At 41.0% G+C, this 16,913-nt stretch overlaps 1 protein-coding gene across 5 annotated transcripts in view; it reads left to right on the top strand.

Annotated features, from left to right (window-relative positions):
* ZNF41 (zinc finger protein 41) overlaps positions 1-11,184 on the top strand; it is a 46,195-nt gene extending 35,011 nt beyond the window's left edge. For all 5 annotated transcript variants that reach the window (XM_045471017.1, XM_045471014.1, XM_045471018.1 and 2 more), the window contains exon 5: positions 8,504-11,184. In XM_045471017.1, coding sequence (XP_045326973.1) covers positions 8,504-10,524 — 2,021 coding nt within the window. In that variant the 3' untranslated portion in view covers positions 10,525-11,184. The remainder of the gene's footprint in view (positions 1-8,503) is intronic.
* The last annotated feature ends 5,729 nt before the right edge of the window (positions 11,185-16,913 follow it).

Here is a 16,913-nt window from a genome sequence, read left to right as displayed (position 1 = left end):
AACAACGTCTCTAAGTACAGCCCTCGCAAAAAGCCATTGTCTTGGTTGTTTGGCTTTTTGACAGGAGAGCTGTCTCTAGTCTCTGCACCCTGGATCACACACGTGCCGCCTTATCTTATCTAAGGCCTTTTTATTCTTTCTACTCCACTCCCACCCCCTTTATCTTAGATTCTTTCCTTGTACGTTCAGGTATTCTAAAATGTCTTCCCTTTTATGCCAATTCCACATGCTCCTTCCCTACATGTCCTCCCAGGGGCAACTGACCTACTGCGTCTGGTCTTTGAATTTGTGCGGTGGTCTTTTATCTTTTTTTTTTTTTTTTTAATTTTTTTTTTCAACGTTTATTTATTTTTGGGACAGAGAGAGACAGAGCATGAACGGGGGAGGGGCAGAGAGAGAGGGAGACACAGAATCGGAAACAGGCTCCAGGCTCTGAGCCATCAGCCCAGAGCCCGACGCGGGGCTCGAACTCCCGGACCGCGAGATCGTGACCTGGCTGAAGTCGGACGCTCAACCGACTGCGCCACCCAGGCGCCCCTGTGCGGTGGTCTTTTAAAGCCTGGAGGGTTGGTGTGTGAGTAGGTATTCTTAGTGTATGTAAATTGTATTGCACCACGTGTCTTAATTCTGTTCCTCTTTCTCACTCATCCATGAGGTCTGTCCATACTGCAGTGTATTCCGCTGGCTTCCCTCCTTCAGACTGCTGCAAAGCATCCCCCCTGTGCCAGCAGCACATCTTAACCATTCACCCTGTGGCGGAGCCTAGGGTTGTTGCTAAATGAAGCTCCCAGCTAATACAAACAGCTCTGCGAGAACTTTCTACAGCAGTGTTCCCTTATGGAGGGTGAGAATGTCTCAGGGGATGTTTACAGAAGAAGGGATTTGCCTGATCATTGTATATTTCCATCCTGAATTTGACTGAGTGCCACCATATTGTTCTCAGGTTGACTGAACGAATCTATACTAGCAATGGTTTCTGCCATCGATTAGTAGAACCAAGCTTTCTCATCTTTTGGGTATCTCATTTTTTTATTGCACATCTCTCCAATACCTAGTTTCAGCCTTTCATGACTGATCTGTTGTGGTCTGTTTGAGTGTCCCCTTCTATGAGTGACCTTGTTCATGTTCCCCATGTTTTGCTTGAGTTTCCTGTCTGTTTCTTTTTTTTTCTCTTCAATTCTATATGTTCAAATTTTTATTGTTACCTTCTTTTTTCTTCTTCTTTTTTTTCTAATTTATTTTAATCCAAGTTAGTTAACATATAGTGTAGATTGGTTTCAGGAGGAGAATTCAGTGATTCATCACTTCCATACAACACCCAGTGCTCGTCATAACAAGTGCCCCCCTTAGTACCCATCACCCATCTAGCCTATCCGCCCCTCACCCACCTCCCCTCCAGCAAACCCTCAGGTTGTTCTCCTTATTTAAGAGTCTCTTATGGTTTCCTCGGTTTCTTACTGGTTTACATCCAATTTATTACCTGCCCTTTTTCCCAGTCTTCTCCTCTTCCTTATCCCCATACGTGAGGTTGCCCTAGGGACCCTGCCTACTGTTCACCAGTCTTTCCTTCATATACATGCAAGGATTCATCCATACTGAATTCTGATGACTCTGCTTTTGACATCCCCAGTCCGGTTTTCTCTGGCACTTTATTTATTTACTTACTTATTTTTTAAAAATTTTTTCATGTTTATTTTTGAGAGACAGAGAGAGAGACAGAGTGTGAGCAGGGGAGGGGCAGAGAGAGAGGGAGAAACAGAATCAGAAGCAGGCTCTAGGCTCTGAGCTGTCAGCACAGAGCCCGATGCGGGGCTCGAACTCACAAACTGTGAGATCATGACCTGAGCCTAAGTCCAATGCTTAACTGAGCCATATGGATACCCCTATTTACTTATTTTTATGGTTATTTATTTTGAGGGGGGAGGAGAAAGATAGAGAGCAGGGGAGGGGCAGAGAGAGAGGGATAGAAAGAGAATCCAAGGCAGGCTCTGTATTGATGATGCAGGGCTGAAACCCACAAACCGCAAGATAATGACCTGAGCCGAAACCTAGAGTCCGATGCTGAACGGACTGAGCCACCCAGGTGCCCCTGGTACGTTATTTTTTTAATTTATTTTTAAATTTTTAAATTTTTAAATTTTATTTTAGAGAGGCAGGCGTACGAGCAAGGGAGAGGGGCAGAGAGAAAGAGAGAATCCCAAGCAGGCTCCATGCTCAGCAGGGAGCCTGACACAGGACTCGATCCCACGACCCTGGGATCATGACTTGAGCCAAAATCAAGAGTCTGAGACTCAACCGACTGTCCCACCCAGGTGCCCCTTCACTGGTACTTTAGTACTAGATTTAGCTTCCTAGAAAGTTTCCTTGAGGGGCGCCTGGGTGGCGCAGTCGGTTGGGCGGCCGACTTCAGCCGGGTCGCGATCTCGCGGTCCGTGGGTTCGAGCCCCGCGTCGGGCTCTGGGCTGGTGGCTCGGAGCCTGGAGCCTGTTTCCGATTCTGTGTCTCCCTCTCTCTCTGCCCCTCCCCCGTTCATGCTCTGTCTCTCTCTGTCCCAAAGGTAGATAGACGTTGAAAGAAAAGAATTAAAAAAAAGATTTTAAAGGAAAAAAAAAAAAAAAAAAAAAAAGAAAGTTTCCTTGAGATGTTTCTCTTGATCCTCAGTACGTAAGAAATTTGAATCATCATCTCACGCATTACCTTCTCATCTTCAAATTCTGTCACAGTCTGTCAGTGCTTCTTAAATCTTTTAGTCTTTTTTTTTAATTAATTACCTGCAGTTCCTAGTGCCTTTCCATTTTTGCAAATATCATTTTTGGATCTCAGCTCATCTTCTCAATTCCCAGTAATACCACCTCAAACCAGCTTCTTATTTTCTTATGCTTGGATTACGATGATTCTATTCCTGATTGAATTTGCTGACTCCATTCTTTTTATTAGTTCACTTTAAGTGCTAATGACAGATGTCATTACCTAAAACATTCCATTTATGTTGTCAGCTTTATGAAATAAACCCAACAATTACTCCCCATTACTTAGTATGTCATAATTAAACTCTTCTTTCAAAGAGATAAACAATATGGCCACATATTTCCAATTCAAACTTGTATCTGTATATTTTCTATAACCTCTACTCATCTCCGTTTTAAACAGTTTTATGGTTTATTGATATTGCTATCAGTAATTGATGTTAATAATTTACCAATGTAAATAATTCTATGCGTTTTGACAAATGCATACAGTCCTATAACCACCACCACCACTGTCAAGAATATAGAGCAAAAAATTATACCACACCCCTTTGTTGTCACTCCTTCCCACTACTTCTGGCCCTGAAAAATACTCATCTTTTTTCTGTCCTTATAAGGTTTGCCTTTTCCAGAATGTCACATATATGGAATCATATAGCACGAAGCTTTTTGAGCCTGGCTTCTTTCACTTAGTATAATGCATTAAAAACTCATTCATCCTCTTGTATGTTTCCACTGTTTGTTATTTTTTTATTGCTGAGTGGTATTCCACTGTATAAATGTACCACGGTTTGTGTATCCACTACTTGAGGGCTATTTGGATGGTTTCCAGTTTGGGTGATTATAAATAAAAGTGCTATGAAGTCTATTTACTGATTTTGTGTGATGAGAAGATTTCAGTTCTCTAGGGTAAATACCTAGGAGTGGGATTGCTGGGTTGTATAGTAAGTGTATGTTTAATGTTATTAGAAACTGCCAAACTGAGTTTTAAAGCAGCTGTAAAATTTTACATCCTAGCCAGCTATGTATGAGAATTCCGGTTGATCTCCATCTTTACCAGCATTTGGAATTGTCCATTTAAAATGTTTTTAGCCATTTTAGTAGGTGGGTGGTAGTATCTTACTATGGTTTTAATTAGCATGTTTGTAATGTCTAATAGTTAACATCCATATATCTTCCCTGACGGAGTATTTGCACAAATAGTTTGTCCAGTTTTCTATAGGGAATTTTGTGTTCTTATTGAGTTTTGAAAGTTCTTTGTATATTCTGAACACAAGTTATAAGATATGTGTTTTGCAAATTTTTCTTTTTCTTTTCTTATCAGTGTCTTTCATGAGACATTTTATTTATTTTTTTTTAAGTTTTCATTAAATTTTTTTTAATGTTTATTTATTTTTGAGAGAGAGAGAGAGAGAGAGAGAGAGCATGAAGTGGGGAAGGGACAGAGAGAAGAGAGAGACACAGAACCTGAAGCAGGCTGAAGGCTCCAGGCTCCGAGCTGTCAGCACAGAGCACAACGCCAGGCTCGAACTCACGAACTGTGAGATCATGACCTGAGCTGAAGTCGGATGCTTAACCGACTGAGCCGCCCGGGCACCTCTCATGAGACATTGTAAATTTTGACAAAGCCTAATTTATCTATTTTCTTCTTTTACAGAGTGTGCTTTGGGGGTTGTATCTATGAACTCTTTACCTAATCCAAGGTCACGGAAAATTTAGATTTTATATTTAGTTCTGTGATCTCTTTTCTGTTAATTTTTTATGTGATTCAAGTATGGATCGAAGTTCACTTTTTTACACATGGCCATCCAATTATTCCAGCATCATTTATTTTTTTAAAAATGATGCTGGGGCTCCTGGGTGGCTCGGTTGGTTAAGCGTCCCACTTTGGCTCAAGTCATAATCTCACAGTTTGTGTGTTTGAGCCTTGCATCAGGCTCTCTGCTCTCAGTACAGAGCCTGCTTCGGATTCGCTCTCTCTCTCTCTCTCTCTCTCTCTCTCTCTCTCTCAAAAAGTAAACATTTTAAAAAAAGATTAAAATAAACGATCCTTTCTTGGGGCACCTGGTTGGCTTAGTCAGTTGAATGTCCAACTTTGGCTCAAGTCATGGTCTCTCAGTTCATGAGTTCAAGGCTTATGTCAGGCTCCTTGCTGTCAGCATAGAGCCCGCTTCAGATCCTCTGTCCCCTTCTCTCTGCCCCCTCCACTTGTGCTCTCTCTCAAAAAAAAATAAACATTAGAAAAAAACATGATCCTTTGTCAACTGATTTGCCTTTGCACGTTTATTGAAAATCAGTTGCCATATGTGTGTGGATCTCTTTCTGGAGTCTTTACTCCATTCCTGTGATCTATTCATTTATCTTTATACTATTCCCACACTGTTTTGATTAGTATATAATAAATTTGAAATCATGCAGTGTTAGCCCTCCAACCTTGTTCTTCTCTTTCAATTGTTTTGGCTATCTGAGTACTGTGTATATCCATTTGAATTTTAGAATCAGTTTTTCAATTTCTACAAAAGTGAATTTTGACTGGGATTATGTTGACTCTGTGGCTCAGTTTGGAGAGAACTGACATCTTAACATTATTGAGTCTTCGAAGCCATGAATAAGTTATACATTTCCATTTATTTAGGTGTTCTTTACTTCCTCTTAGTGATATCTTCTACCTTTCAGTATAGAGGTTTTGTGCATCTTTTGTCAAATTTATCCCTAAGTATACCACATTTTTACTGTTTGTTTATTTTTGAGAGAGAGAGACAAACAGACAGAGTGCAAGTGGGGGGAGGAGTAGAGAGGGAGGGAGACAGAATCCGAAGCAGGCTCCAGGCTCTGAGGTGTCAGCACAGAGCCCAACACGGGGCTCAAACTCACGAACCATTGAGATCATGACCTGAGCCAAAGTCGGACACTTAACCAACTGAGCCACCCAGGCACCCCCTAAGCATACCACATTTTATGCTATTTCCCCCCAGCTTTATTGAGATATAATTGACACATAACATTATATAAGTTTAAGGTATACAAAATTTATGTATTGCAAAATAATTAACACCACAGCCTTCGCTAATATCTCCATCCTGTCACATAGTTACCAATTCTTTTTTGTGGTGAGAACATTTAAGACTTACTCTCTTAACACCTCTCAAGTGTATGATGCAGTATCGTGAGCCCGAATTACCATGCCGTATCTTAGATCCTCAGAACTCGTTCCTCATAGAACCTAGAACCGGCAGTTTGTACCCTTTGACCAATACTTCCATTTCCTTCACCCCCAACCCCAGGTAACCACCACTCTAGTCCGAGTTTGATTTTTTTTAGATTCCACATACAAGTGATAATACCATACAGTATTTGTCTTTGTCTGACTTATTTCATTTAGCATAATACCCTTAAGATTCAGCCAGGTTATAACAAATGGCACAATATTTTTCTCATGGCTGAATTATATTCCCTTGGGAATATCTATCTTCTTTATCCATTCAACGTTGACTGACAGATTGTGTCCATATCTTGTTATTGTGAATAATGCTGCAATGAATACAAGAGTGCAGATATCTCTACGAGATCCTCATTTCTGTTCTTATGGATATATACCCAGAAGTGGGATCGCTAAATCATGTGGTAGTTCTGCTTTTAATTTTTCAAGGAACCTCTATACTGTTTTCCATAGCGGCTGTACCAATTTGCATCACTACCAACAATGCACAAGGACTCCCTTTTCTTCACACCCTCACCAACACCTCTTATCTGTCATCTTGGTGTAGCCACTGTAGCAGGTGTGAGGTGGTATCTCATTGTGGTTTTGACTTGCATTTCCCTGGTGATTAGTGATGTTGAGCACCTTTTCATGTACCTGTTGGCCATTTGGATGTCTTCTTTGTGTTTTTGTTTTAAAATGTTTATTTATTTATTTTGAGAGAGAGAGAGCGCCAGAGAGAGTGAGAGTGGGGGAGGGGCAGAGAGAGAGAGGGGGAGAGAGGGAATCCCAAGCAGGCTCCTTGCTGACAGCATGGAGCCTGACGTGGGGCTCAATCTCACAAACCATGAGATCATGACCTGAGCCAAATGGAGAGTCTGACACTTAACCGACTGAGTCACCCAGGAGCCCCATTTTGATGTCTTCTTTGGAAAACTGTCTGTTCAGTTCTTCTACCCATTTTTAATCGGTTTATTTCTTTTTTGCTATTGAGTTGTATGAGTTCTTTATATTAACTCCTTATCAGATATATGACTTGCAAAAACGTTTTCACATTACAGAGGTTGCTTTTTCATTTTGCTGATTGTTGTTGTTTTTTTTTTTTTTTTTTGATGTGCACTTAAGAATTTTTACTTATGTCTACCATATGTGTTAGTGTCCTATGAATCAGACTCTTTATTCTGTGCTCTGTCTATTCAGTGATACATTTTCACCTGGTGATCAGATTTCGGTGTTCCATGAAATGGCTCAGTGACTCTAGCATATGTGGCTCTTTCCTCTTTCTCACCTTTCTTTCCACAGGAGCTCAGAAAGAAAGCACAGACTTTAGACTATGTGGTAACTGAGGCTTTTACCTCTCTGTTTTTAGAAAGTTCCCAGAAGTAAGAGCCTGTTTCTTCTTGTATAACTCAGGGGCTGAGCAGGAGACAGAAACTACCTACTAATTTGAACAGCGAAAGTATAACATAAAGAATGATTGGCTACGGTGAGATTGAAGTGACAAGAGATTAGCTAGTAAAAGTAAAGAGAAATCTAAAGAATAAAGGAATAGCAGATAAAAAGAACAGCTGGTACCTCTAAGGCTGTGATTGAACACCCAAGGAAGGGCCTCCCTTGCTTCCCGGGGATGAATCCAGAGCTTGATGGGAGGCGCACTTTACTATTTGGATGGTTGATGTTGCAACACTGTTGAGTATAGCTGCAGAGGAATGGATCTCTGAGGCACAGAAATTTAATGTTGGTGCTCCTATGGTTCAGAGGAAAAGCAAGACAAAGCAGAGAGGTTATAAAGGTTCAGAGCAAGGGCGCCTGGGTGGCTCAGTCAGTTAAGCGTTCGACTCTTGATTTCGGCTCAGGTCACGATCTCACAGTTCATGAGATCGAGCCCCAGCGTCAGGCTCGCAGAACCTACTTGGGATTCTCTCCCTCCCGCTCTGTGCCGCCCCCCACTCCGCTCATGTGTACACTCCGGCTCTCTCTCAAACTAAATAAATTAAAAAAAAAAAAAAGAGAGAAAGGTTTAGAGCTGATAAGTAATAAAGACATATAATCTGAAATATTTCTTCCATGCTAGGACTCCCCTTAACAGACTTAGGTTTCTTCTTCTGGTTAGTCTCATTATCAAGACCTCCTACATGATGGATATGAATTCCCAGGGTCACAGCCCATCTCCCTCACTTAATTAGCGATTTGGTCTTCAGCAAGTTACACAACTTCTCTGTACTTCTGGTTTCTCATCTGACTGGTCATGACAGCTGCCTCTTAGGGGTTAGTGAGGACTGAATGAGCTATTTATGCATAAAGCACTTGGAACAGTGCCTGGTGCATCATAAATGCTATAAAATTATTTTGTATATAGTAAGTGCTTTAGAAGAATTTTGTATTACTACATTATTACTATTTTCATTATTGTCATATGGACCCTTCCATTTCTGTGTCCACCTCGTACCCCGTCCACGGCCAGACCACCCCAAACGCACCCCATCTCGTCTGAACTACACGTACCCTCGGCTGATTGCCCTTGGAGTCATTTTTACTTTCTTCTTTTTCGTTTTAGGTGAGGATATTGGGAAAGTACAACAACAGAGAATTTCTGGAAAAGTTCCACTCCCCTGTGAGAAATTTGGTCAATCTATAAGAAAAGCTCCATTGTGTTCCATTTTAGAAGAATTGTGGCAAAATAATAGTGAGCTAGAGAGATACCCAGGAAGCCAAAATAACCCTTTAAGTCCTGTGAAAGTGCTGAGCTGTGAATGTAAAAATATTGAAAAAATAATTCACGTGAGTTCCAAGCTTGTTCCTTCAATTAAAAGACTCCATAACTATGACACATTTGGAAAGAGTTTGAAGCACACTTTAAACTTACATAACCATAATAAAAGCAATTCAACAAAGAACCTTGATAAGATTTTTGGAAGTGATAACAATTTTGCCCACAGCTCTTCCTCCCCCGAGAATGCTGCCACAGGGGCAAATGCCTGCAAAATTAATCAATGTGAAAAGCATCTTGGCAACAAACAAGTTCTCATCCCCCAGCAGCAAATTCAGACCGGGGAGCAACTTTATGTTTGTACTGAGTGTGTAAAGAGCTTCCCCCAGAAGTCACATCTCTTTGAGCATCAGAGAATGCATGCTGAGGGAAAATCCCATGAATGCAATAAAAGTGAGAACGCCCTCACTCAAAAGCCACAGATTAATGGACCTCAAAGTGTTTGTACAGGGGATAAACCCTATATATGTACTCAGTGTGGGAAGGCCTTTACTCTCAAGTCAAACCTCATTACACATCAGAAAATTCATACTGGGCAGAAACCATATAAGTGCAGTGAGTGTGGAAAAGCCTTTTTCCACAGATCGTATCTCTTTAGACATATGAGAATTCATACAGGAGAAAAACCCTATGAATGTAGTGAATGTGGAAGAGGCTTCTCCCAGAATTCAGACCTTAATATACATCAGAAGACTCATACTGGAGAGAAACACTATGCGTGCAGTGAATGTGGGAAAGCCTTTACAAGAAAGTCCGCGCTCAGAATGCATCAGAGAATCCACACAGGAGAGAAACCTTATGTATGCACTGAATGCGGGAAGGCTTTCATCCAGAAATCACATTTCAATACACATCAGAGAATCCATACCGGTGAAAAACCTTACGAATGCAGTGAGTGTGGAAAATCATTCACTAAGAAGTCACAACTCCATGTGCATCAAAGAATTCACACAGGAGAAAAACCCTATATATGTACAGAATGCGGAAAGGTCTTTACTCATAGGACAAACCTCACTACACATCAGAAGACTCATACTGGAGAGAAACCCTACATGTGTGCTGAATGCGGAAAGGCTTTCAGTGACCAGTCAAATCTCATTAAACACCAGAAAACTCACACTGGAGAGAAACCCTATAAATGCAATGGCTGTGGAAAAGCCTTTATATGGAAGTCACGCCTCAAAATACATCAGAAGTCTCATATCGGAGAGAGACACTATGAATGCAATGAATGTGGGAAAGCCTTTATCCAGAAATCAACACTAAGTGTGCATCAGAGAATCCACACAGGAGAGAAACCCTACGTTTGTCCTGAGTGTGGGAAGGCCTTCATCCAGAAATCACACTTCATTGCACATCACAGAATTCATACTGGAGAGAAGCCTTATGAATGCAGTGACTGTGGGAAGTGCTTTACTAAGAAGTCACAACTCCGTGTGCATCAGAAAATTCACACAGGGGAGAAGCCCAACATATGCGCTGAATGTGGGAAGGCCTTCACTGACAGGTCAAATCTGATAACACACCAGAAAATCCATACCCGAGAGAAACCCTATAAGTGCGGTGACTGTGGGAAAACCTTCACCTGGAAGTCCCGCCTCACCATCCATCAGAAATCTCACACTGGAGAAAGGCACTATGAATGCAGTAAATGTGGGAAAGCCTTCATCCAGAAAGCAACGTTGAGCATGCATCAGATCATTCATACAGGAAAGAAACCCTACGCTTGTACAGAATGTCAGAAGGCCTTCACCGACAGATCAAACCTCATTAAACACCAGAAAACGCACAGTGGAGAAAAGCTATAAAGGCACTGACGGCAAACGCCTTCAGCTGGACCTCACAACTCGGTACGTGTCAGATGTCTCGTAGACGGGAAGAGGAGTGACCGTGACACTACAGCTTCCGTGAACAGAAGGCAAGCAAAGCCAAGTACCCTTCAGTCAACGGGAAGTACAAGTACCTGCATCGCCGCAAGCTGACGCGCAATTAGACGCGTAGGGAGACGCTTTGATAAAGCATTTGAGCAATAGTCCTATTTGGGTGCATGATTCATCCACAGACCCTCAAGCTCCTACAAGCGGTACAAATAGAGACCCCAGGAGATGACTTGGAACCTGTTATGTTTCACTTTTTGGATGAAGGACTTGATAAATTCGGCACTGATGAGTTCTTCGTCCCCCGGGGTGTAAAAGTACTCGATATTGGCCACTTCTTTTTCAGATTCCTAGGGCGGGGAGAAGAGTTTTTAGAGCACCAAGGTCAAGGCAGAAAACTATTTGGGAACGCAGGTCTGTGAGTAGAAGCCACAAGTTTTTGTGATCGTTGACATTTAAGACACAAAAAAAAGATTGCCATGAGGAACTGTTCTGTCTCTTCCCTTCACCATAGAATTTAAAAAATGTAATATTTAAAAAATGTTTTTAAATGTTTATTTATTTGTGGGGGGGGGGGAGGGGCAGAGAGAGAGGGAGACACAGAATCCGAAGCAGGCTCCAGGCTCCGAGCTGTCAGCACAGAGCCCAATGTGGGGCTCGAACTCATGAACCCTGAGATCGTGACCTGAGCCGAAGTCGGACGCTCAGCCGACCGAGCCACCCAGGCACTCCCAAAATATATTTTTTAAAAATGAAATAGAATTTTTAAGCTGAAAGTCTCGCTTTAGGTTGAAATTGGCAACTTAGGCACGGCTGTAGTGGATGTTACAGAAATATAGTTGTTAAGCCTTACAGACCTCTGAAGGTGGCAATTGTTCCCTCATTAATTCCATGCTGTGGCAGCAGGCGATTCACATCCAAAAAAGACGTGCATGCGTTCTAACCTGTATCCCAAAAGCTATCATTTATGGAAGCTGGCAGACCACAGACTTCTCATCCCCTTAGACGCTGACCCTCATCCACTGAGGCTTCTGCTTTCTTTGGGATTCCTGTTTGGAAAGGAGTGGTTGACAAATTGGGTTTCAGTACCTAAAACTTTGATTTGGTTTTCCTTTCAATTTGCATAAGATACATTCGCTTTCTACACGCACGTTAAGAGCAGTTTTGTGTAGATTGCTACAGGATAAAGTCATCTCGCACTGTATTTGGTTAGTCTCGGATATGATTATAGTTGAATAACTGCGAGACTTCTCTAGAAAGAGCACTGCTTTTTTTTAGGCACTGATATACAGACACTTTCTCATTTTGCCTTAAATGGTTTTTTATGACACTCATAAGAAAAGGGACTTGCTTTCTCGCATGCAATTTTATTTTGTTTTTAAACCTTTTTATTAAAGTATAATGTACACAGAAAATGCAGATAGCATGAGCAAACAGTTCAGTGATCTCTCACAAAGTGAACATACTCAGATGAAGAAGGAAAACATGCCCAGCACTCCAGAAGCATTCCAGGCCTTGTCCCCCACCCCCAAGTTAAACACTATCCTGACTTGTAACAGCACAGATGGTTTTGTCTGTTTGGTATTTTATATAAATTGAGTCCAACAATTATATTTCCTATTTTAGTAATATACTCTTTAGTGTCTGTCTTCTTAAATTCACATTATAAATGTGAGATTCATCCATTTGGTCAAATGTAGTTGTAGATAATTCATTCTCATTGTCACGTTATGTTCCATTGTGTGAATATACTACAATATATTTATCTATTCCTCTGTTGATGGACATTTGGGTTGTCTGCAGCTTGGGGCCATTAGGAATAGGGGTGCTATAAATATTTTAGTGCCTATCTATTAATGAACATATTTACGAATTTCCGTTAGGTATATATATCTAGGATTTGAACTGCCAAGTCATACGGTATCCGTATGCTCAGCTTTAGTTTCTAAAACTAGTTTTCAAAAGTGGCTGTACCAATATACACTCCCACCAGCACAGTATATGAGTTCTACTTGTGCTCCACGTTCTTGCCAACACTTGGCATTTTCCGTCTTTTTCGTTTTAGCCCATATATATATATATATATATATATATATATGTATGTATAGTCCATATATATATATATATGTGTGTGTGTGTGTGTATGTGTGTGTGTGTGTATACACACACACACACACACACACACATATATATAACCATTATGGTTGGTATATAGTGATATCTCAATGTGATTTTAATTTTTATTTCTTGTCTTCCAATCTCAACGTAGTATCTCTCCAAGACAGTTAACTGATATCTGAGATCTGAGACCTCATCATGGTCCTCACATGGCTGCACCATTTATATTTCAGCAACAATAGTAAGCCATTAGTAACTTTAAATCTTCCCACACAAAAATGCCTAAAGCCAGATGGTTTCACTGGTTAATTGCATTAAACATTTATAGGAGAAATAACACTGACACTCCACGAAATCTTTCAAAAAGAGGAAGAAGGAATACTCGCCAAGTCTGTGAGGCCAGGATTACCCTGATACTTAAGCCATACCAACACATAACAACAATCACAAAGACTACAGACCAATATTCCTCATGAATATAGACGTGAAAGTCTTCAGCAAAATACTAGCAAATTGAATCTAGCAACATATAAAAAAATTATATATCATGACCAAGTGAGGTCTGTTCTGTAACACAAGGCTGCCTCAACATTCAAAAATCAGTGTAATCTCCCATATTAACAAGCTGAAGAAGAAAAATCACATGACCTACAGATTCAGTACCATTTTATCAAACTTCCAGCAGCCTTTCTTCCCCCAGAATTGATAAACGAATCCTCAAAATATAGAGAGAAGTAGAAAGGACCAAGAATAGTGAAAAGGAATCTGCCAAACAAAGTGGGAGGACATTTACCTACCAATTTCAGACACATAGATTAACAGAACAGAAAACAGTCCAGCAACAAGCCCTCATACTATGATAAACATGTATTTTCCCCACAAAAGTGTGAAGGCAATTCAATGGGGAAAGAAAAACCTTTCAACATTTGGTGCAGGGATCATTGGATATCCACGTGCAAAAAGATAAATTTAAATCTTGCTTCCTGCCATTCTAACAATGAGCTCAAAATAGATCACAGACATAAGTATAAAAGCTACAACTATAAAAGTTTTAGTAGGGGCGCCTGGGTGGCGCAGTCGGTTAAGCGTCCGACTTCAGCCAGGTCACGATCTTGCGGTCCGTGAGTTCGAGCCCCGCGTCGGGCTCTGGGCTGATGGCTCAGAGCCTGGAGCCTGTTTCTGATTCTGTGTCTCCCTCTCTCTCTGCCCCTCCCCCGTTCGTGCTCTGTCTCTCTCTGTCCCAAAAATAAATAAACGTTGAAAAAAAAAAAAAATTTAAAAGTTTTAGTAGAAAACAGGAGAAACTCTGTGACCTTGGTTTAGGCAAGAAATCCTTAGATAGGACACCAAGAACATGATCCATAAGGAAAAAAAATCATAAACTGGACTTCCATCAAACCAAAAACCAAAAAGGTTTGTGCTTCAAAAGACACAGCTAAGGAAACAAAAAGACAAAACACAGACTGGGAGAAAACATTTGTAAGGCCTGTATCTGATAAAGGACTTCTATCCAGAATATATAAAGAACACTTACAGCTCAATAAAAAGACAAACAACCCATTTTAAAAATGGACAAAAGACTTGAAGAGACATTTCATCAAAGAGGATATGATGCAAGTAAGCACATAAAGAGATGCCCAACATCATCAGGGAAATTCTAATGAAAACCCCAATGAAATAACCACTTTACATGCGCTAAAATGGCTATAGTTAAAAAAGACCATCCGAACAAATGTTGGCAAAGATACGGAGGATTAGGAACTTTCATACATTTCTGGTGTACATGCACGAAAATGGCATAGCCACTTTGGAAAAGGGGCAGTTTCCTTAAAAGTCGATCATAAATTTACCATAGGACCCAGCGATGTCACTCCTAGTATCCACCCAAAAGATATGTAACATGTGCTCACACAAACTTGCCCTTATTGATAGTAGCACAATTTATATAAGGCAAAAAGTACACAGTCCAAATGTCCATCAACTGGCAAATGGATACACCAAATGTGGTAGTCAGCAATAAAAAGGAACAAATGCTAATAAATACTACAACATGGATGAACCTCAAAAATAGTATAAGTGAAAGGAGCAAGACACAAAAGATCAAGTATTGTATTTGTATATTGTATTTACATGAAATGTCCAGAAAAAATCTATAGAGATCTGTAGATTAGTGGTTGTCTGGGGATGAAAATGGGGATGGTGATGAATTATAAATTAGTACAAGGGTTTTTATTGGGGTCAGAGAAATGTTCTAGAACGTGATCGTGGTGACGGTTGCCCCACTAGGTATAAGTTTAATAAAGGTCACTGAGGCGATCCTTAATTCCATTCCTTTTTAAACACCTGGATCCCCTGCCATAACATCTGTTGCCGCCTATAGCTAGAATGAACTGTTGTCTTGGAGCTTGTTGTACATTGAAGAAGAAACTCTTGTTTAAAAAAAAGTCATTGACCTGTACAATTTAAATACGGAATGTAAATGATACCAAAATAAAGTTGTTCCTTTTTCAGAGTTGCTTTGCCTAGTCTGGGTCCTTTACATTTCCATATGAATTGTAGAATAGGTTTGTCCATTTCCACAACAACAAAAAAGCTGCTGTGGTTTTTATTGGGATGACTTTGTAGATCAATTTGGGGATAATTGAAATCTTAACAATATTGTTTTCTGACTCATAAATAAGGTCTATCTCTCCGTTGCTTTAAGTATTCTTTAATGTCGTTACGTTTTATTACATTTGCAGCTTTCAGCGTATACATCTTTTGTATCTTCTGACAAACTTCCCCAAGCATCTCATATTTTTGATGCTTTTTTACTTGGTGTTGTCTTGTTTCCACTTTATTGTGTGGTGTTGGTTTTTGATTTAAATTTCTTTCTTGGGCACCTGGGTGGCTCAGTCGGTTAAGCATCCAACTTCAGCTCAACTTTGAGCCCCGCATCAGGCTCTGTGCTGACAGCTCGGAGCCTGGAGCCTGCTTCAGATTCTTTGAATCCCTCTCTCTCTGTCCCTCCCCCGCTCATGGTCCCTCTCTGTCTGTCTCTCTCTCTCTCTGTCTCTCTCTCAAAAATAAATAAACATTATGGGGCGCCTGGGTGGCGCAGTCGGTTAAGCGTCCGACTTCAGCCAGGATCTCGCGGTCCAGGAGTTCGAGCCCCGCGTCGGGCTCTGTGCTGACGGCTCAGAGCCTGGAGCCTGTTTCCGATTCTGTGATTCCCTCTCTCTCTGCCCCTCCCCCGTTCATGCTCTGTCTCTCTCTCTGTCCCAAAAATAAATAAACGTTGAAAAAAAAAATTAAAAAAAAAATAATAAAATAAAATAAATAAATAAACATTAAAAAAAATAAATAGGGGTGCCTGGGTGGCTCAGTTGGTTAAGTAGCTGACTCCGGCTCAGGTCATGATCTCATGGTCCGTGAGTTTGAGCCCCGCATCGGACTCTGTGCTGACAGCTTGGAGCCTGGAGCCTGCTTCGGATTTTGTGTCCCCTTCTCTCTCTGCCTCTCCCCCTCTTGCGCTCTGTCTGTCTCTTTCTCTCTCTCTCTTTCAAAATAAAATAAAAACATTAAAGTAAATAAATAAATAACTTTTTTTTTTTTTTTAAGTAAACTCTATGCCCAACGTGGGGCTTGAACTCAGGACCCTGAGCTCAAGAGTCTCATGCTCTACTCACTGAGCCAGCCACACACCCCTTTAATTTAAAATTTTTATTGTTGGGGCGCCTGGGTGGCTCAGTCGGTTGGGCGTCCGACTTCGGCTCAGGTCATGATCTCGCAGTCCGTGAGTTCGAGCCCCGCGTCGGGCTCTGTGCTGACAGCTCAGAGCCTGGAGCCTGTTTCGGATTCTGTGTCTCCCTCTCTCTCTGCCCCTCCCCTGTTCATGTTCTGTCTCTCTCTGTCTCAAAAATAAATAAACGTTAAAAAAAATTAAAAATAAAATAAATAAATAAAAAATAAAATTTTTATTGTTAATCACCAGTATATAGAAAGTCAGTTGCTGTTTATATGTTTTTCTTGTGCAGAAGTTAGAGGAAACAGTCCCCACACAAGACTGTCCTCACTTATGACAGCAACTGCAAATTCAAAAGTCTCCAAGACCACCCTCAGTTTCAATAATTCACTAGATGGACTCTAAGAAGTTACGGAAAGTTGGGGCGCCTGGGTGGCGCAGTCGGTTAAGCGTCCGACTTCAGCCAGGTCACGATCTC

This window comes from Leopardus geoffroyi, chromosome X, assembly GCF_018350155.1.
Source record: "Leopardus geoffroyi isolate Oge1 chromosome X, O.geoffroyi_Oge1_pat1.0, whole genome shotgun sequence".
Taxonomy (NCBI): Eukaryota; Metazoa; Chordata; class Mammalia; order Carnivora; family Felidae; genus Leopardus; species Leopardus geoffroyi.
Note: the sequence above shows the minus strand (reverse complement) of the source record. Positions and strands in the feature narration are given on the sequence as shown.